This window comes from Alexandromys fortis, unplaced genomic scaffold (assembly GCF_014885135.2).
Source record: "Alexandromys fortis isolate MF-2015 unplaced genomic scaffold, M_Fortis_MF-2015_v1.1 scaffold_185, whole genome shotgun sequence".
In the NCBI taxonomy this organism is placed as follows: domain Eukaryota; kingdom Metazoa; phylum Chordata; class Mammalia; order Rodentia; family Cricetidae; genus Alexandromys; species Alexandromys fortis.
Genome location: NW_026068094.1, coordinates 2,630,151 through 2,652,206, shown reverse-complemented (window position 1 = coordinate 2,652,206; position 22,056 = coordinate 2,630,151). Strand labels below are relative to the sequence as shown.

General features: G+C 38.7%; 1 protein-coding gene across 1 annotated transcript in view; it reads left to right on the top strand.

Moving 5' to 3' along the window:
• Iqcm (IQ motif containing M) overlaps nt 1-22,056 on the top strand; it is a 287,351-nt gene that overhangs the window by 115,176 nt on the left and 150,119 nt on the right. The window contains exons 8-9 of the mRNA XM_050123207.1: nt 10,274-10,469; nt 18,076-18,220. Coding sequence (XP_049979164.1) covers nt 10,274-10,469; nt 18,076-18,220 — 341 coding nt within the window. The remainder of the gene's footprint in view (nt 1-10,273; nt 10,470-18,075; nt 18,221-22,056) is intronic.

Here is a 22,056-nt window from a genome sequence, read left to right as displayed (position 1 = left end):
TACTGTAGTTATTCCAGACGTCTTTCAGGAAAATTCTAGAGTGACTCAATAAATAAATCATATAGGCACAATAGAAAAGGATGGTCAATGTCTCTGCTGTTAAGGGAATTTCCAGGAAGCTGGAATCAATTTGAAATAAACAGACCAGCATTCCCTTTCTTCTCTCACCTGTGCACTATATGAAATGATCTTTTCCTCTAATTTATAAGCTATGCTCCTCCAGACAGCTTCTCTATATGAAGGTAGAAGACATGATCGTAGTGTTTGAAACGATTTTGGCATTCAAAAATTGCTATTGCATTCTGAGGAAAAACTGTTGGAATATCTAATCTGAGCAGCAGTAATAACAACGAACCCTAATAGTGGACTGGGAAATGCCTTCTGACTCAAGCCTCCCAATCCTCTTCTTTTTTTGGTTGCCTTTGGCCATTTGCTGTCTGAAATGCTCTAGAAATCTATTTAGGTTAAAAAAAAATACCCTGTCTAGAGATTCAGATACTCATAATGACATTAAATAGGATACCAGCCTCCATCTTTTAATATGGCCATGCTAAAATAGACTATAGGCCCAAGAGAAGCCAAAAAAAAAAAAATTGGCACTTTGGAGGAGTCACAGGGGAGAAGTTGGAGCCCAGGGCAGAATTACGAATAGTAATGGTGGCAAAGAGAGAAGAAAGCTCAGAAGAAAACACACCTCATTCTGATGCTTTAAAGCACCTTAAGATTTTTGCCTAAATTAAAATGACATTATCTTCTACTTCAGGGAGATTTTTTTCTCATTTTAGAAAGCCCCAGGAACCTTCCCTGATTTCTGAAGTGAGCAGGTTTTAATGGCATGAAGTACTCAACCCTTGCAGATACTTGGGAATGGATAATTTGGAGACAGAATATCTCTTTTCTTAAAAGTCATGCTGAATTCAATGCACTGTTTTCCTACTATGTAGACCTTGTTTAGGGGGTTCAAGTAGAACATCAGCTTGTTTGTCTTATTCCCAGGCTGTTTTCCAATCCCAAATTTAAAGCACAAGACATCACATGTTTGTGCTTCAAGACTGCACATTCAGGAAATGAAAGCCCTCAACACAGCTTAGTAGCAGAAGATCAAAATCAAAGTAAATTGTGTAAATTATAACTCAGTTGCAAAACATTTGGACAAAGCAGGCATGCTAGTCTAATCAGGAAACTTGTGATGCTTGTTCTATGATAATGCAGGTTTGAAGAGGAATTGCTGGCGGTTGTATCATTAATCTCTCAATGTATTTCTGAATTTGGCAACCTGGACTGGTTTTATCATGTGTTTGCAGCTTGGAAAGTATTTGACTTTAAAACAGCCAAATTAAGTATCCTTTAATCACATTCAACCTATGAGCAGATGGGCAAATAGCACTTTTTCTAAATGGGGCATACACAATACTTGCATATCAGCCAGAACTGGTTAACAGCAATATCTAAACCAACCTCTAAAGCTGATTTAGTGCTTAACTTATTATCATATAAGTATTTACAGTTGAAAGAAAATTTCCCATTCAATTGTTTGTCAATCTCAGGGTCTATAATGCTTAGACATGAGTAACACGATTAATTAATTTCTTGTATATTTTCTCACATGTAGTTTTACCTAATTGTTTCTTCTGTCTCTGAAACCCATTTGATTTGATACTTGATATTTATTTGTTAACTTCAAGTAAAAAATCCAAATGCAGGTATGGCTCTTTGGTCTTTCCACTTTCTTATAATGAGGTTACATTATTGAAATGTGCACAGACAAGCAAGATGGTCTCTCTTTGTGGAATCTGGTTTTATATCTAGCCTCTAATGACTCATATTTTTACTGTTGTAAGAACAGTCATAGAGACTCTTTGATGGCCAAGAATCTCCACGAAAAGTGACATTTCTCCTTTTATCACAATTTTGATAAGATGTGGTAAACAAAGATAAATTTCAAAATTTAATTTGAAGGATAAATCAAGGCTGGTTTCTGTGGATTCTTTAAGTCAAAGGAATCTTTTGACCTTTGTGTGTCTGGCGTTCACAAGATGATGCTCATGCACCATCTACTCTTTTCCTTGGACCCCGAATGAACTATGTAACAGAGCATGTAGATGCAATGTGTAATGACACTTTGCTTGTGATATAACAAACAAAGCTTGCCTGGAGATCAGAGTGAAGAGCTAAACCATTAGTTAGAGGCCAGGCAGTGGTGACACACCCTGTTAATCCCAGCACTCGGGAGACAGAGGCAAGTGGATCTTTGTGAGTTCAAGGCTACTCTTGGCTACACATGATTGAATCTGCCTAAAAGAGAAGCAGAGCAGCCAACTACTAGAGAGTTCTTAACTCTACCAATGCTCAGAGTAAAGGGATGATTCTGTCTCTAAAAATCCTCTATAAAACCTCCAACTGCATCTGAGACTGAATCCTTAGACTGCTACGGTCTCTACAAAACCTCAGAACGCATCCGTCTCTATGAATCCTCAGACTGCTTGCTGTCTCTATGAAACCTCAGACTGCTTGTTGTCTCTATGAAACCTCAGACTGAATCCTTAGGCTGCATCTGAGCTCCTGTCTCCTCCTGCCTTATATTCTTCTCTCTACCAAGCCATATTATTCCTGTCTCAACCTCCCTAATACTGGGATTAAAGGCATGTGGTCCCAAGTGCTGGGATACCTTTGTGTAAGATCTCTTTGAGACAGATTCAGTGTTGTGTAGCTCAGGGTGGCCTTGAACTGATAGAAATCTATCTGCCTCTTTCTCCCAAGTGCTGGGATTAAAGGTGTGTACCACCAGTGCCTGGTCTCTATCACTAACTAGTGGTTTAGCTCTGCACTCTGATCTTCAGACAAGCTCAATTTATTAGATTATAAACAAAATAGCACTACAGACACGTGGCTGCATCTTTCGTGCACTAGGAACACAATCAAATGAAAGCTTTATTGCTAACCTTTCTGTTGGCAAGCTGAGATTTGTTCCCTGTGATTTTTATCACATAGAACAGCAGGGCATTGAATTTTGTCTTTGTGAGGTTAGAAGGTCACCAGATTTCTCTCAGAAATCAGAAGTGTAAATTACCTCGAGAAAACTATTGTAGCACAATTTCTAATTGGTCTTAATAACAAAAACCTTGATTCAGACATTAGGGGCTGAAAGTTGAAAGATCAGAGAAGCAGAGCAGCCAGATACTATTTCTCACCTTTATGAAATCTTCAGAGTGAATGGGGTATTCTGTCTCTACAACTCCTCAGACTGAATGCTTTGAAGACCTCTCTCCTCCTTCATTGCATTCTTCTCTCTGCCCAGCCATATCCCTTCCCATCTCTACCACCCTAGTGCGGGATTAAATGTGTGTAACTCCCAAGTACTGGGATGAAAGGTGTGAACCACTGCCACCTGGCTCTGTTTCTCTTTGAGGCTGGATTAACTGAGTGTAGCCCAGGGTGGCCTTGAACTCAGAGCCTTCTGCCTCAGCCTCCCCAGTGCTGGGATTAAAGGTGTGTGCTATCAGTTCCTGGCCTCTATGAATAACTAGTGGATTGCTCCACATTCTGGTCTTCAGGCAAGATTTATTTGTTGTAGCACAAACAAAATATCACCACAAACTATTTTAAGGATTAATTAAAATTGCAAAGTTAAGGCTTAAAGAGAGAAAGTGACTATTGTTAATCCTGTCAAATATGAAACTAATTGCATTTGTCTTTGAAAATATGCATTGTATGTTGGCCTATCTCAAAATATGTGAACAAAATTAAAAAAACTAAAAACAACCAGTTTCCTTTACACCCCAATGCTTTTTCTCCAGTCTGCAGATTAATGGAATATTTCTATAAGTTTTTATAGATGATGAGTCAGAATTTTGCAAGGTGGGCATTTCTTCTCTCTGAAGAGCCCAGTGTACCTGTGGTTAAGAACATGCTGGCACACTGCAGTAACGTTTTGGCATGTTGCTTCCTATTCTTATTTATATGCATTTTAAACAAAAGGTTATAAGCATTAATGTATGTAGTTAAATATCTGTATTCTCTAAATTTTGAAGTTATAAGGCTTTTATTATTACATAATCAACATTGGTTTATGACTTTATCATTTATCGATTTAATCTAGCAACTTAGATATTTATAAAATCATTCATTATAAATGAAGCCATGGTGGATATTTCATGCATATGACTTTCCCCATAGTTTTTAGAAAAGGTGGTGACTAGCTTTTGTTCTCATAATAGCACGTTATTTTCTTGAACAGCCTAAGCAGTTAAGAATGATGTTGACATTATTTCTTTAAGAAAACTTTTTTCTTTCTTTTTTTTTTCTTTTTTTGGTTTTTTGAGACAGGGTTTCTCTGTGGTTTTGGAGCCTGTCCTGGAACTAGCTCTTGTAGACCAGGCTGGTCTCTAACTCACAGAGATCTGCCTGCCTCTGCCTCCCAAGTGCTGGGATTAAAAGCATGTGCCACCACCACCCGGCTAATTTGTTTTTCTTTTTTTTTCTTTTAAGAAAACTTTTTAAGATTGAAAATGAATTCTTCTCTCATAGAATACAGCCTGAGCACAGTTTCCACTCCATCCAGTCTTCCCAGTTTCCCTTCTCCACTCTCCTCCAGATCCACATCCCTTCGCTTTCTCTTGAGAAAAGAGCAGGCTTCCAAGAGACAACAACTAAATACCACAAAACAAGATATAAGACAAGGCAAAGCCCTCATGTTGAGCCTGGATTAGGTAACCCTTAAGGAGGAAAGAATCTCAATATCTGGCAAAGGAGTTAGAGATATATCCACTCCCACAGTCAGAAGTTCCCCCAAATGCCAAGCTCAACGTCGTAACATAAATGTAGAGGGCCTGCTCTGTTGTTTGTTTGTTTTCTGGCCAGTTAAGTTTGGTTCTACTCTAGGTCTCTGGGCTATGCAGTCATCCGTTCCTGGTTATCCAGGCATTTCAGAGTATGGGCTCCCTCTCATGGGGTAGGCCTTAAACCAACAAGTTCTGGGCTACTGTTGCTCCAGTACATCTTGCCCACAGGACAGATAAAGGTCAAGGGTTTTGTGACTGGGTTGGTGTCCAGGATTCTCTTTCCATATCCTGCAGAGTACCTTCCTATAACAAGGGGACTAGAATCTTTTAATGAAATTTGTGTAGTGTTTCCTTTATAATTTTGAAAATGAGAACAATTGTGCCTTATTATTTATATTTTAACAAAGTTGTTGCTGGAACATTTTCCCTTATGCTTCTCACAAAATTTTTGAAGAACCATCTTTGTGTTTTAATTAATGACAATGAAAACTTTTTCTGAGAAAAATGATAAGATCTTCAAGGCAGTCTATTATGCTATAACAAACCAGGCTTAGAAGTCATTACTCCTAAATAAGGATATATAATGAGACAACATCAGTATGTTTGGTTTTATGAGAATATGATATCATTTATTAGAGATTTTTTGGAATTGAGCTATGTATACTTTTATGAAGACATATTTGGATACTAGAAACTCAAAAAATAACTATTAATTTTTCAGAAAGTGACTATAAATCCGAGCTATGTGAAAGGAGGTAGCTGATTTCTTTTGCCTGTGTGTACACTTCTCTTGTGTTAGGTGGACAACAGCTAAATGCTGATTAAAATTTGAGTTTATATACAGTGTTATAAAATTTAGCACTGGATCAGTTCAAACAAATTTTTCAGTGACTATTTAGAGAAAAGTTTGGGATTCCAACTATTTTAGGGATAGTTGTTTTCGCTGTAGATGAAGATTCAATCAAAAGCACATTTTGAGACACATACTCTCTCATTCAGCAACTGATGCTTTAATACTGCCTCGTTGACCAATGTTATTAACATATGAAGAAAAAGGGATGCAGTAAGCACAGACATGTATATGCTGAGACATGTTCTATCATGTGACAATGACTAAGGCAGCAGGAACTTCCTTCTTGAAGACTGATCCATCCTTTAACACTAAAGGATGTTTTAATGTCCTTTTGAACTCACTAGTTATTTAAATGCATATCTTTAGGCTAGTAATGGGGTTCAGCATGTCGTTTTCATATGCATATGCCATTTTCCTTTGTTCTCATTCACTCCTCTTTCTAGTCTTTCCCTTCACCCCTTCTCTCTCCAGCTTGTATTTCTTCAGTTAATTCTAGTTCTCTTATACTCCGGGCTAGCTTCAAACTTGTTATGTAGCCTAGGCTAGCCTTGAAATCCTGCCTCTGTACTTCCTAAATTCTAAGAGTATAGGAAGTGACAACATACCGAAATGTGATTTTTATTAAAAATTTAGAAATACTAACACAATGAGCTCAAAAAAAGGCATTTTACATATTTCACTTATTTCTTTTTTTATTGAGTTCTACATTTTTCTATTTCACTTATTCCACAGATAAAATAGATTAGCATGTATTGTTTAATATATATTGTGAATTTATAACTTACAATGTGACCAAAAATTTCATTAGGTATTTGTTTTTCTTGAACACTAACAGATTTTTGGAAACATTTCAGTATCTCTTAGAGGCTATTTATTGTAGTACATATAAGTTAAAGGAATAATAAATTATATGTAGTCATTCAAAGGGTTTTTCTCAACTTTAATAGAAAATAAATAGGAATTACAAATTGCTGGTCATGCTGGCCTTAGTTTAAGAAGCTTATGCTTCTGGATAAGAAGTCATCCTGCCATCCTGGTACATTCTTTTACCCCATCTAACAGATCTGTAATAGCTGCTTAAAACTGTACCAATAAGTCCTTTTTTTCTGTGATAAATTGTTTAGAAAATGCAAACTTCATAAAGCTATCATGCTTCCAATGTTCCTTTCAAAAAACACAATTAATGACATGTGTGTACCTTATCACAGGGCATATGGGAAAATATGAGGGAAAGGCAGGAATGGGCTCTTGGTGATTTGAATAAGTGGTATCAGGTATGTTCAGCAGGAATTCCCAGTAACCACTGTTTCTGTACATTTACTCTATAGGGATGTAGCCATCCATCACTTGGAACTAAGGAAATATCACTGACCCCCAAGGGCAATGCAAACTTTGTGGCTTTATAATGTCACCCCAAATAGGACTTATATTAACTTTCAAAGTAAAATAAAAAGTAGTTCAGGGTTAAATGACAGAAAATATCAGGGACACCAAATTTTGCAAAAGTCTATCATTAAAAAAAAGGAAATGATTTACAAACATTAGTAAATCTATGTTTTTTCAGTATCGGGAACTTTTTGCTACCTAGGGAAATTACATTAAAGGCATGAAATAGGCTCTTCTCTGACAAATTAAGAGCAGACAGTACTTGAAAATCAACTTGTTGGCGTGACAGAAAGGATTTCACATGGAATTTTACTCTTTCTTTTTATCCAACCTGTGTGACGTTTGTGACTGGTTTTTCAGTGTTGGGGACCAATCTCAGGGCCATGTGCATGCAAGACAAGCACTCTTGCTGGGTTAAATTCTCTGCCCTTTTGCCTATTTTATTATTGTCCTCATCAAAATTCATCTGTCAGTATAATTTTTAGCTTCTTTTCGAATGCTTTATTTGTAAAAATAGTTAAAGCTTTTCTAGAAAGTCCTCCATAAATTATCCTATCTTGGCTTTGTCTGCTTTAAATGCTAGTTATTATCCACTCATTCCCGACCAATGTCTGTATATTTAGACCCTAAGGCAAACTGTTCTTTTTCAGTTGTTAAAAAAAAATCACTTCCAACATATTTTTAATGTCTGCATTTTTAAAAAGAAATGTTTTGAGAACATCATTCATGAACTCAGCAGCTGCATTACCACTACCCTTTCCTCCCCAACTACTGCTGCGATCCACCTCTCCCTCCCAAGTTCATGACCTCTTCTTTATTACTGTTGTATGTATATGCACAATACACATGTGGGTATATGTGCATGTGTATGTGTGCTGATTTCTTGGAATGGGCAAATCATGGAAGGGCTTTGTAGTGATAGGAGCGGCGGGACTGCGTCCCCAGCACCCTGGCCACCTGCTAGCTTATGCCCCGAAATAATTACACGGACACTGTATTCTTTTAAACACTGCTTGCCCATTATATCTAGCCTCTTCTCGGCTAACTCTCGCACCAGGGCTAGCCCATTTCTAATAATGTGTGTAAGCAACCCAAGGTGCGCTTACTGGGAAGATTCTAGCCTATGTCCATCCTGGGTCGGAGCTTCATCGCGTGTGTCTCTGAGCGCAGAGTTATCGCGTCTACCCGGGAGAGCTGAGCATGGCGTCTCTGCTCCAGAGCAGAGCTGTCGAGTCTGAGCTCACTTCCTCTTCCCCCCAGCATCCTGTTCTGTTTACTCCTCCCACCTATGTTTTAACCTATCAGGGCAAGCAGTTTCTTTATTTAATTAACCAATGACCTTCCTCCATCAGGGCTTGTTCCCGGAGAACACTGCTTCCTCCTCTCTCGGCAGCCATTAATGCCCTCTAACTCTCATCTAGAAGTGGAGCCTTGAGAAATTTTCCAGTTCACTCAGGCAGGTCAGTTAGTGTTGCCATACTGTTGGGATTTCATGAGTGTATTTTCCTGGTCTTGCCCAGGAGATACTATATAGTGGCAGGTGTGTCCTGGGCTCTGGCTCTTAAATTCTTACTCTCAGAATCTATTGATTGACTGGAGTTCTTCATCTAGGATTGAGGTCTTCTTAAATTTCCCCCATCTCAATCAGTTGGCATGGCAACTGATGTTGTCATTACACAGGTCTTGGTTATACAACTATACTGCTGATATTTCATGGGTGTAGTTTCCTTGCCATGGTGAGAAGACACTGTCTAGCTTAGACCTGAAATAATCACACAGATACCATACTAATTAAATCATTGCTTGTCCCATTAGCTTTAGCTTCTTATTGTCTAACTCTTACATCTGAATTTAATCCATTTCTATTAGTATCTATATTGCACATGGCTGTGGCTTACTGGCTAAAGTTCTGGTGTTTGTCTCCAGTGGGGCTATATGGCATCTCCCGCTCCACCTTCTTTCTTCCAGCACTCAGTCCAGTTTTCCCCCACCTACCTAAGTTTTTCCCTATCAACAGGCCAAGGGAGTTTCTTTATTCATTAGCCAATAAAAGCAACACATAGACAGAAGGACCTCCCACACCAGACTTGCTCGAGGACCCACTTAATGCAAAAATAAAAACAGGCTAGAAGAAAATAAAGCAAAACCACAGCCACAGCTAGTTTGAGTCAAAGATTTACTCTGAGCATTAAGAAAACTGGGTGTGAAATCCTGAGGCCTGCACTGGAGAAGAGGCAGCTGTGGTGGGTAAACTTCTCTGTGCATCTCCTCTAGATATGTGCATAGGAGACATAAAATAGTTCTGCTTTTTAGTATCTATATCTATATGCTAAGAATTTGTGAGAGAAATAGACACTGAAATATTTTGAGAAACTAGTTACCATGTTAAAAATAAATCTTATCTATGATTTTTATAGATACAAAGGTGCCAAGGCTACATACTCATACTATATACGTACTCATGGCAGAGAACTAGTGGTTTTCTTCTATGCTTATCATTAGTGCTGCAGGATTATTTACATTAGTATTGAAGACTGATCACAGTTTCTGTGGTTTATTCTGTAGCCCAGGATCCTGCTTGCCACACTATTGCCCCTCTCAGGTCTATGGTCTGGATTTCCATGTGATGCTGAGTTGGCATATATGCGACAAATGATTTGATATTTAAAGTAGAACTAAAGGGACATGAAAATTATTTATACTCACCCTCTATCTTTGAATAGTTGTGGATATGTTTAAAATATTCACTTTCTTTTGATTTTTTTTCCCATTGGAAGTTTCATGTTATACGTGGTATATTGATTCTAGCATTTCAGCCTTCTCTGGAACTTTATCAGCATAGTTAAGTGACGTGTCATGTTAACTTCTATGTACAAGTCATAGTACATTTTTTGTTTCAATGTATTTGTCATTGAAGGCTGACCTAATAGTAAAGGCCTGTAATCTTAACTTCTCTAGAGGCTGGGGCAGGGAAACTCATGAGTTCCATACTTGTTTGGGATACAGTGAGTTCAAGGCTATTTTGAGCAACCTAGTAAGACTGTGTATCAAATTAAAAACATAAAAAGAACTAGGGATGTAGCTCAGTGGTAGAGTGCTTGTACAGGAGATCACAGCTTGAATCCTCAGTACTAAGGTGTGTGTGTGTGTGTGTGTGTGTGTGTGTGTGTAAATCATCATCTAAAGAATTTAAGACTGTAGATATGTTTATGTTTCTAGCTATTGCTAAGAAGTTTTAATATTTTATTTTTAGGTCAAAGACTGTTTTGAAGTCAGATAAAATAGACAGTAAAGTTAAAAGAATTGGGCCACACATAGAAATTTACCAATTGTTCCAGAAAAGAAACAAACTTGTGTTTACTAAAAGAATTATTAAACTGATCACCGTCACACAAGCATTTATCAGGGGATGGCTTGAACGTAAAAGACTTCAAAGAATAAGGACTAAGGTAAGAGATGCCTCACAGGCAAGCGTCTTTGCATTTGCTCATGTAGATTCAATTATGGAATTTTGAATAGTCTGCTGGAAGTAGTTGTGTAATTTTTCCAACAAAGTTCTACCTACACGTTTTTGATTAAGAAAATGAAATAAATAATTTTCACTTGGAGCAGTTTTCTCTCCTGAGAATTTGAACATGGAATAAAATACTAGGTTTATCTGTAGCTCGGCAGTTCTTAAACCAGAGCCAATTGTCATATTTTTTTTTTTTTTTTTTTTTTGCTATTTATTCTCGAGTTACAATAACTGGAAGCTTTCTTTTTCCCAAGCCTCTGGGTATTCCTGCAGTGTGAAATGTTTCCTTTTGAAAAGAACTGTATGCAACCATTCTCTTCCCTCAACATCCATCTTGGCAACTTTCAGAATCAGCAACCCCAATTTTCAGAATAAACCACAAGTATTCTTTTGGCTGCTCAAATCCAAGAAAACCCCAAATAGACGTTGGTAACACTGTGAGAACATAAGAAATGTCCTCATCTTGAGGGCGAAAGCTTGGAAGTTATAAAGACTAAAATGAATGAGAAGTGTGCACGTTTCACAGAGTAGCTCTCGGGAAGGGCTTGCAGTTGTGCCCCTCAGCACCTGTGTGTAAGAACACAGCTCTCTGCTATGTGTAAGGATGAGTGTACCCATTATGTTATCATTATATATGATGACGTATTTTACATACATCGTTATATATCATTCTGATATTAAATCTAATGTCTCGTAAGAAATAAACTTTTGAAATTGTTTTTATTGGGTTATACGTGTTTCTCTGCTCCCCTCCCTCCGCCTTCTCCTCTACCCTCTTTCGTGCGCTCCACACTCCCAATTTACTCAGGAGATCTTGTCCTTTTTTCCTTCCTATTTAGATCCATGTATGCCTCTCTTAGGGGTTCTCTTTGTTGTTTAGGTTCTCTGGGGTTGTGGACTTTAGGCTGGTTTTTCTTTGCTTTGTGTCTAAAAAGTCACACGTGAGTGAGTAGTTATTATATTTGTCTTTCTGGACCTGGGTTGCATCACCAGGTAAACTCTTATTATACTTAACCCATTACTGATTCTTTTAGGTAGCTGATGTGTCTGTTTGACAAGGGAAGAAATCCAAGCTCAGATATGTAAAATCCAGTGCTCAGAGTTGAGAGAAATGGCTGATGAATGCCTGTCTGGTCCCAAAGACTGTGCGCTTTCTACATCTCTTGCCACCTACTTGAAATACTCTGGGCAAGACTGTTTCTGAATCTAATCAAAGCCAAATCATAGACCTGTCTCTGTAGCTCAGACCCAGGTGTTACACTGCCTACTTGAACTTTCCATAGCTAGGTCACACTTCATATAGCCTGAAATGAACTCATTTTCTTACTTTCCCAAGTACTTTCTCCTTTGCACTGCCTATGCAGTACATCAACTGTGCAGGACACTGCTTAGAATTGACTGCGTTTTTGACATTTTTATTGCCATACCCAATTGCTATGAGTTTCACATATTTTTACATTATCTTTTTCTCTGCTTCCTATCCCCCGGATTTTATTTTAATCTGTTCTCACATGAATAAGTACAGTGGATTTCCAGCTGATTTCCTTGACTGTGAGCTTATTCTCATTTAGTCCTCTGTAGTCTGTGCCGTATGTTATAAATTCATCATTGTTCCTTAGTTCTCCTGGTCTTATGCTACCTTACACTGACTGGACATGAAGTGTGAACTTCCTGACAAGGACATATAATCTCCTGTCTCTGGCTTCTGTCCTGACCAGCACATGGTGCTCCTTGGCATATGCTTTAGAAATTAGTAAATTCCAAATTTTGATTGCACACTGTTTTCTTATTGTTTTGATTATTTTTAATCTTGGCCAGAAAAATTCTGTCTCCTGATTATTTTTATAAACTCCAAGTCATTCAGGCAACCAACCCTCCCATTCCATGGTCCACAGTGCAGAGAGGCAACCAACCCTCCCATTCCATGGTCCACAGTGCAGAGAGGCAACCAACCCTCCCATTCGGTGGTCTACAGGGCCGAGGCACAACCACCTGCACTCTTCTGTTCAGTTCTCTACGTTATGATCTTCTATACTGTGTACACAGCTACCCATGGCTGTGCAACGCTTAATATTGTCAAGTTGACAGTATGTAGACTCACTATGAAAGCAAATCCCTGGGCATGCCAGTGAGGAATTGTCTAGATTGATGTAGGAAAAGAGAATATTCAAATCAACAAAATCAGAAACTAAAGGGGGGGTCATAAAAATGAACTCTGAGGAAATCCAGAGAATCATTAGGTTATATTTCATAAACCTGTACTCCACAAAATTGGAAAATCTAAAAGAAATGAACAACTTTCTTGATAGATACCTCTTACCAAAGTTAAATCAACATGAGATAAACAGTTTAAGTTGACCTATACCTGCAAACAGAATAGAAGCAGTAATTAAAAGTCTCCCAACCAAAAAAGCCCAGTGCCAGATGATTTTAACACAGGATTCTATCAGACTTTCAGAGAGGTGCCAATCCTATTACTCTCCAAAGCATTCCACAAGCTAGAAACAGTAGGAACATTGTCAAATTCTTTCTATGAGGCTTTACCTACTCTCATACTCAAACTACACAAAGACTCAACAAAGAAAGAGAATTATCCATGTATATTGATGCAAAAATACTCAATAGAATACTGGCAAGCAGAATTCAAGAATACATTAAAAAGATGATTCACCATGACCAAAATATATAAAAGAAAATGCCAGTAATTAGATATCGTCAAAACAAATCATCCAATTAAAAAATGGGATACAGATCTAAACAGAAAATTCTCAACAGAACAATCTCAAATGGCTGAGAAACACATAAGGAGATGTTCAACATCCATATGCATCATGAAAATGCAAATCAAAACTACTCTGAGATTCTATCTTATGCCTGTTATAATGGCTAAGATCAAAAATACAAGTGACAATTCATGCTGGAGAGTATGTGGAGCAAGGGGAACACTCCCCCATTACTTATGGGAGTGCAAAATTGTACAGCCACCATGTAAGTTAGCACACATTTCTCAGAAGGCTGGGACTCTACTGTTCTTGGGCATATACCCAAAGGAGAGAGCAAGTACTGAATGCTCAGTGGATGTGGGCATTTTGGTGTCAGGCAAAAGTCTGGTGCAACAGAATCTCCCAGTAATCTACAAGGATGACTCCAGATAAGATTCCTAGCAATAGTGGATAAGTAGCCTGAGCTGCTCATCCCCTGTGACCAGATTGGTGCCCAGCCCAATTGTCATCAGAGAGGTATCTTTCAGCAGCTAATAGAAATAGATGCAAACCCACAGCCAAGCATTAAGTTGAGTTTGGGGAATCCCACTGAAGAGAAGGAGAAAGAATTGTAGGAGTCAGAGGGGAGAAGGACACCACAAGAAAACTCATAGAATCAATTAACCTGGAATCATAGAGGCTCACAGAGACTGAACCAACAACCAGGGAGCCCAAATGAGACTGAGCTAGGCACTCTGCACATATGCTATAGTTGTGTAGCTTGGTTCTCTTATTGGACTTCTAACCATGGGAACAAGGGTTCTCTTTTATTCTTTTACTGGCTTGTGGGACCCTGTTCCTCATTTGGGTTGCCTTACCCAACCTTAATACTTGGGGAGGTGCTTAGTTTTAGTGCAACTTGATACGCCATGTTTTGTTAATATCTGTGGGAGACTTGTCCATTGGATTGGGGGTGAGAATGAGTGGGGGCTGAGGAGGGAAGACTGGGAAGAGAGGAGGAAGAGGAATCTGCAGCCAGGATGAAAAATGAATGAATGCATAAATAATTAAATATGTTTGTTTTAAAAAAGCTACACCTCATAATAGCGCCATTCTTCAAGAGCAAATACGTTCAAACTACCACAAACACTGAGTTTGATGAGCCTGTGAGAGATGTTTTAGATAGCTAGAAGTTCATTGGGAATGTGGATTTACAACTCAAAAAGGAGAATGGGCCACAGAAAAGATGAAATATTTACCCTTTGATCTTAAATTTCTTTCAAAGGACCTTGTGACAAGGTTATTTATTTTGTTAATTATTCTGTCCTGCCTCTTCTCCCACTGAGAGGAGCTCCTTTGCCTCAGCCAAGTCTCTGCTTCTTATTATGCAGCTGCCCTGTTGTACCCAACTGAAACCTTCTCACTCTGGAGCTGTCCTTATGCCACTTAAAGTAGTTAACTTTTTCAAAACAGTCATCCTTGAAGTCATATACACATAAAAAGCAAAACTACTGTGCTGGTTGTATTTATATATATATATCTGTCATGCATATATCTGTCATGTGCGTGCGCGCGCGCGCGCGTGTGTGTGTATAAAATGTGTGTGTAAAAAAACAAAAACAAAGAAAAAGATACCAGCAATTTGAGAGGAAGTGAGGGAGAATGGGATGGGTTCGAGGGAAGGGACATGATTATGGGGGAAAGTGATATAGCTACACATGAATTGAATATATTTAAAATAAACTTTTAGTTAAAAATGAACTTGATTTTTCTTCAGAATACTCCACAAGTTTATCAATACTAAAACAACAGAAGCCCTTGCCACAGTCATTCCTTACAACATTACAGTCTTTTGACTTAACCTAACTTCCTTCTTGATTTTCTATGAACAATGATGTTCTTATTTTCTTTTATCTCTGGTTACTGCTTTAATGTTTATGGGCTAGACCTATTTCTCTTCGACTGTGATTTATCTCAGTATTTCCTTTGTAGAATTCTCTCATTACTGTACATAGTTTCTGGAACAAAGACAGCTATTTCCATGACTCTAGTTGCCATAAAAACAGAATGTTTCTAAAATGTATGGGCGTGAGCAGGATATTCAGAAGGCACACTTGCCTAAGAGACTGATTCAGAATATTAGCAAAAACAATTCTGCTGACCCCAATGTGCCATTTTATGTTTCTACTTAGTCAAAGAAACAGGCATTAGGCTCGAAATAAATTGCAGAAATGTTCTGAACTGTGCAGACACTTTTTTTTCTTCTGAGACAGGGTTTCTCTGTGTAACAGTCCTTGCCGTTCTAGAACTAGCTCTGTAGATCATGCTGGCCTTGAACTCACAGAGATCCACCTGCCTCTACCTCCTGACTGCTGGGATTAAATGTGTGTGTTCCCATCACCTGGCTTCTTGAAGAAAATTTAATGGATATATAAGATTTCTATTATAAAGGAATTACATTTTTTAGAAAGACGATAACCTGATAAACAGGTAAGAGTTAGATACCAAATTGAGGAAAGAGACAGTGCCTTCTTCACTTCTGCTTGACTAAGATAGTCAGTAACATTTTACTGGCTAGAAAATGGATATCTAAATCACAGTTGGTGTTTCCTGTATTTATTACTTACATATTTAAGTGTCTGCTTATGAATATGAGCTTAAGGCAACTATTTAGAATATCTTTTTATTTTATTTTATTATTTTGAATTTTATTTCATGGACTTACTCATTTAAGTATGTTTTCCTTCTTACTTTAAGAGGCTTTGTAATAAAAACCCTCTTGGTTATTGCCATATGTCAGTGTTTAGATGGGATTCCTTTATTTTATTATTCATTTTTATTGAGCTCTACATTTTTCTTTGCTCCCCTCCCTGTCTCACCCCTCCCCTTCAGCCCTCTCCCAAGGTCTCAATGCTCCCAATTTACTCAGGAGATCTTGTCTTTTTCTACTTCCCATGTAGATTATATCTATGTATGTCTCTCTTAGGGTGGTCCTCATTGTTGTCTGGGGTCTCTGGGATTGTGATTTGTGGGCTGCTTTTCTTTGCTTTATGTTTAAAAACCACTTGTGGGTGAGTACATGTGATAATTGTCTTTCTGTGTCTGGGTTATCTCACTCAAAATAATGTTTTCTAGCTCCATCCATTTTCCTGCAAAATTCAAGATGTCATTAGTTTTTCCTGCTGTGTAGTACAACAATATGTAAATGTACCACATTTTCCTTATCGATTCTTCAGTCGAGGGTCATTTAGGTTTGTTTCCAGGTTCTGACTATGACGAACAACGCTGCTGTGAACATAGTTGAGCACATGTCTTTATGGTACGATTGAGCATTTTTTGGATATATACCGAAAAGTGGTATTACTGGGTCTTGAGGAAGGTTGTTTCCTAATTTTCTGAGAAATCACCACACTGACATTCAAAGGGGCTGTACCAGCTTGCACTCCCACCAGCAATGCAGGAGTGTTCCCTTTTCCCCACAACCTCTCCAGAATAAGTTGTCATCAATGTTTTTGATCTTGGCCATTCTTACAAGTGTAAGATGAAATCTCAGAGTTGGTTTGATTTGCATTTCTCTTATGACTAAGGATGTTGAACATTTTCTTAAGCGTCTTTCAGCCATTTTAGATTCCTCTGTTGATAGTTCTCTGTTTAGGTCTGTACTCCATTTTTTTTTATTGGATTATTTGTTCCTTTGATGACTGATTTCTTGATTTGTATATTATGGAGTTGAGATTTCTTAGACAGGATTCTTAAGGCCTATTATATCATTTCCTAAGAGTTGAAATAAATCAACACAAACACATTTATTAAGATAGGTACTAGGGTTAAGAAGCTACACTAGTCTTTAATGTTCTCTTACAAAGCCCTGAGCAGCACAAAAATTAGTAAAAAAGACAGTAGCTGCTGCTTCACAGATGGAACAGGACAAATGGAAAGTAAACAAGGAAGGGTCTGCTCTTGCTAATCAGGAGAGGAAATTTGTGCCACTAAGTGTCACTGTGCTGAAAGAAGCCACATGACAGAGTCACAGAAAAGACCGACTGAAATGCTTTTAAGTCAGTAAGAATTGGGAAATATCAATCAATAATTTATGATGACTTTCGTATTATACTATTGTTAGAAAACCTAACCTATATTTTATCCTATATTTTATATTAGCTACTTTTTTAGTATTACTAATTACTTGACAAAAAGCAATGTAAAGCTGGATTTACTTTTACTTTCAACTCAGAGGAGTACAGTCGGACACAGGAGGAAATGTGTCCTCGGTTGCTCTCCTTTTTTGTCTTGCTGTCATAAATTACCAGGACCAGTGGCAACTTGTGAGAGTGGTGTTTGTTCTTTACCCAGCATGATCTCAGTCACTGGAGGAAGGCAGGGAAGGAAAAGGAACTGCAGTCAGGTGCTGAAGCAGAAGCCATGGAGTGGTACTTACCGGCTTTCTTGACATGACTTGTTTGCCTTGGTTTCCCATACACCCAGCACCACTTGCTCAGGGCTGGCACAACTGGTTGGCTGGGTCCTTATGTGCAATAGTTAATCAAGGAAATGTCCCCAAAGACTTACCTACAGGCAACGCAATTGGACATTTTCTCAATTGTGGCTTCTTCTTCCCAGATGAATCTAGCTTGTGTCACAATAACAAGAAACTAACCAGCACAAAAGATATCTTGATGAGAGCAGCTGTCAGGGAACAGCAGACAGTGGTGGAGGCATTTTTCTATGCAGAAGACTTTCAAGAATGGCTTTAACCTAAACTGTTCATTGTAGATGCCCAAATAGGTATAACTAATAGAAATATATGAAGAGCATTATCATGTTTTTTTATTTTCATAGTCTTCGTATCATGGACCAAGTTTGAAAGCAGTTATCATCATGTATCAGTGCTTCATCCACCGTATTAGACATCGCCTTGGTCTTTGGAGGACAAGACAGATTATAAACTTTGGAGAGCTAGAGGAATGGATGGACAGGAAAAAATGTAAGTATTGTAGTCTCTTCTTGTTAGCTACTAAGTTTAGAATGAAGTTTTAGACAATGAAAAAACCTTTTATCTACTCCTAGCCAAGAAGGCAAACTTTAGTTTACATTGGGATTTGTATTTTAAGGTGGCATTCTGTGTACTTGGATTCATTCATTAAATCTTCAGTTTATAAACAGTAAAATTCTCCTTTGGCGACACAAAGTGTAAAAGGATATTTAAAGGGACATGTCGATTGCGTTGGGTGGGGTTACTCAGTCTAGGGGTTTGTAACCCACCCTGCAATCAGTTATTCCAGGGTCTCGGAGGGGCACTACCTGGAAGGGAATGAGCTAGGACAGAAGAAGGAGGCCAAGCAGATTTGTCAAAGCCCCCTTTATTAGGATCATGGTTGCTGTTTATACAGGCCCTGGATGAGGACTTGGAGGGCAGGGTACAGGATCTCGCCGCGTGGTCCCGGTCACGTAGGCCAGGTTCGTCACGCAAGAAGTCACAAGTTGCCACACCTGGTTCCCTGGATAGCTGGAATGTGAGGCGCGTTCTGCTAACAGATAAGTTAATTGGGTGTGGGGCAGGTTCTCTCAATAGAACATAATTATGGGTGTGGGGTTCTCTGCAGACTCCCCAGGGTGATGGTTTCTGTAATGATTTTTAGGGGGGAAATGGCTCGTGACAGGGACAGTACTGGAAAGACAGGCAAAAAGTCAGATCACAGAAGATAAAAATCCAAGCTACTCCAGAGACCTAAGGTTCATAAAGAAGGAATGAGTCTATTCTTTCCTGAAGAAGAGAACAAACCAGCCACATTACTTAGAGATGATCTGTCTATCTCTCATCCATCTGTCTGTCTGTCTGTAGATACATCTATCTATCATCTATTGAGATAGGGTCTCACTTTTCCAGGCTGACTTTAGAACTCTCTATGTAGCTAAGAATGACCTTGAACTCCAGCTCCTCATCCCTCTACCTCCCAAGGGGTGAGATTACTGGTTTATATCACCTTATCTTGCAGTGTTGGAGAACTCAGAGTTGTATGTATGCAGGAAAATACTTTACCAACCAAGTGACATATTCAGTATGAGACACTATTTAAAAAAAAAATCCAGATTTCCAAGATATTTTAAACGAATAATTTAGCCTAAGCCCTGAGTCTTGTAGTTTGAACTGCTCATAGAAGGCCTTGAAAGTTATGGTTGGGTTCTCCGCCCTTTTGGGGAGAGATGGGTTACTCCTGAAATGAGTATAAAATTTTAATTCTAGGTGAACATTAATGCACACTGAGAAGATTGATTTACACATTACTTCAAGTTGTTGGGAATTCTGCTCATTAAACAAAGACAATTTTTAAAAAATAATTTTATTTATTTTTGCATACCAACCACAATTCCTCTCCTCCCCTCTTATATTTTCGGGCTTGAGAACAGATCACAAGATACACACACACAAAAATCTACTTTAAGAGTTTTATTAGCAAAGGGAAAGGAAAGAAAGGGAAGGGAAGGGAAAAGAGGGTAATGTCCAGGCCTGTAGGAAAAAAGCATGGAGAGAGAAAGAGAGAGAGAGAGACCGAGTGGGAATGTCGTGTGTTAAAGACACTCTAGCACATGTGCAAGGGGTTTAAGTAGTTACAGTATGCATAGATTATGTGAGACTTAAAGCCCAGGGTAGCCAGGCAGTTTGTCTGAACACCGAAGATGCATGCAGGGCCTAGGACCTGGAGACGCTAATCCCTGTGGCTAAACATTTTGTTTGAATACTGATAACCAATAAAAGCCCTGGATGTGATCGAAATACCAACATCCTCCTCCTCCTGTTCTCCCCTTCTCCCCCTCAACCCCCGCCTCCATCCACCCCTCCCATGGGGAGTCAACAAAGCCTGAGAAAGGACCAAATCTCAATCTCATCTGCCCCCCCACCCCGCTCCCTGCATCAAGGCTGTACAAGGTATCCCACCATATGGAATTGGCTCCCTATGGCTGGTTCATGCACCAGGTATAGATCCTGGTCCCAATGCCTAGGGGATTCACAAACAGACCAGTTACACAACTCACAGCTGTCACCCACATACAGAGGGCCTAGTTTAGTCCCGTGTAGACTCCCCAGCTACTGCTTTAGAGTTCCTGAACTCCCACAAGCTCGGTTCAGCTGTCTCTGTGGATTTCCCTGTCATGACCAAAGATCAATTTTTATCATTGATTTTCTATTTTTTATTTGATCAGTTGAGTGTTGCTTAAATATGACTAGACCAATTTCTTGAAGAATGAAAGTGAATGATGCAAGTAAATTATACTTAACTGGAATCACTTTTTGCTTTTATGGGGATTGATGTGTTACATTTTGATAGTTGGGAAGGGACCTGAAGATTACACACAGAGAACATGGTAAGTTGTTATCGTTTATGAAGAAGTTCCAAAAACATTGTTTTTCATTTTTTGTTTGTTTTTCCAGGCAGGTTTTCTCTGTAGTTTTGTAGCCTGTCCTTGAACTAGTTCTAATAGACCAGGCTGGCCTCAAACTCACAGAGATCCATCACAAAAATATTATTAAAGGCATAGAGAAATGCAGCAGGGACAGGATGGAAGTTAAAAAAAATTACACTATCATGAGAATTCATGAAAATAATGGAGCCAACTTTCTCAAAAACTAGATTTTCATGCAACGGTTGCCCCTCCCTGCCACTCCGCAGGCGTCCTAAATCCCTGGACAGATTAAAGCTCTGTGCTAGAAGGGGTGTTGAGGCAATGAAATACAGATGCTGGCATTTCTGGTCAAAGGGCCAGAAACAGAAGGCCTTGTGTTCTGCTCCACAAGGCGGGGAGAACAGGTCCTAAAAGCAGCAGTTTTAATTTGTAGATTTGAAAAGCAAAGATAAACGTATACCTACATCAGTTATTAATTGGTTCTGTTTCTGATGGTTTTGAAGATTTGGCATTGCCATTCATATTTTGGAATTTAGGTAGGAATTACTTGAGTTTTTTTTCTTTTTTTCTTTTTCTCTTGCTACTAATTGTATTCCTGAATCAGAAATCCAAAGTATAATAGAAATCCAAGTGGTTAGAGTGTGAATTGAGAGCTGAAAGGGGAAAAATAGGAGGATGTAATGACTACTGATCCAAGTCGTCAGGAGTCCGGGACCTGGGGTTCTTGTTCCTGCTGGCGATGCTGTGGACACACGGTGGTTTCCATGTACTGTTTGTGGGCATCTAAATTAGCAGCTCCATTATGAAAAACAGGTAGGAGATTAAAAAAAAAATAAAAATAAATAGGTCGATCTGCTGTTACAGACCTAATGGTTAGAACAAGAGGTTCACAACTCAAGGTCTGCCTAGGCAACTTGGTGATCCCGTCTCAAAATAAAATGAAAAAGAGTTGTGGTGGTCATACACAGTTGTGGAATACTTGTCTTTTATGCATGGGATTCTAGGCTCAGACTCCAGGATCTTAAAAAGAAATTTAAAAAGGAAGAAAAGAAAAACAAACATCATGTGATCCAGCCGAACCATCCTGACTGTATATCAAGGAAGTAAGAGCAGCGTGTCAAAGAGACACCGGCATATCTGCACACCCGTGTTCATGGTCACACTAGTCATAATAGTGCAGACATGGGTCAATTTAGGTGTCTAGCAACAGATACGTGAATAAAGAAGCCATTTTATATATCCACACTGCGTGTCAGCCGTAAAGAAAAGTTAAATACCTTTATTTTCAGCAATATGCAAAGTGAAATAAGTCACACACAGAAAGACAAATACCACATGTCCTCTCTTACATATAAATGTTTTAAAAGTCAGCATGAGCATTGAATAGCAGCTATTAGTGGCAGGGAAGGAATATGG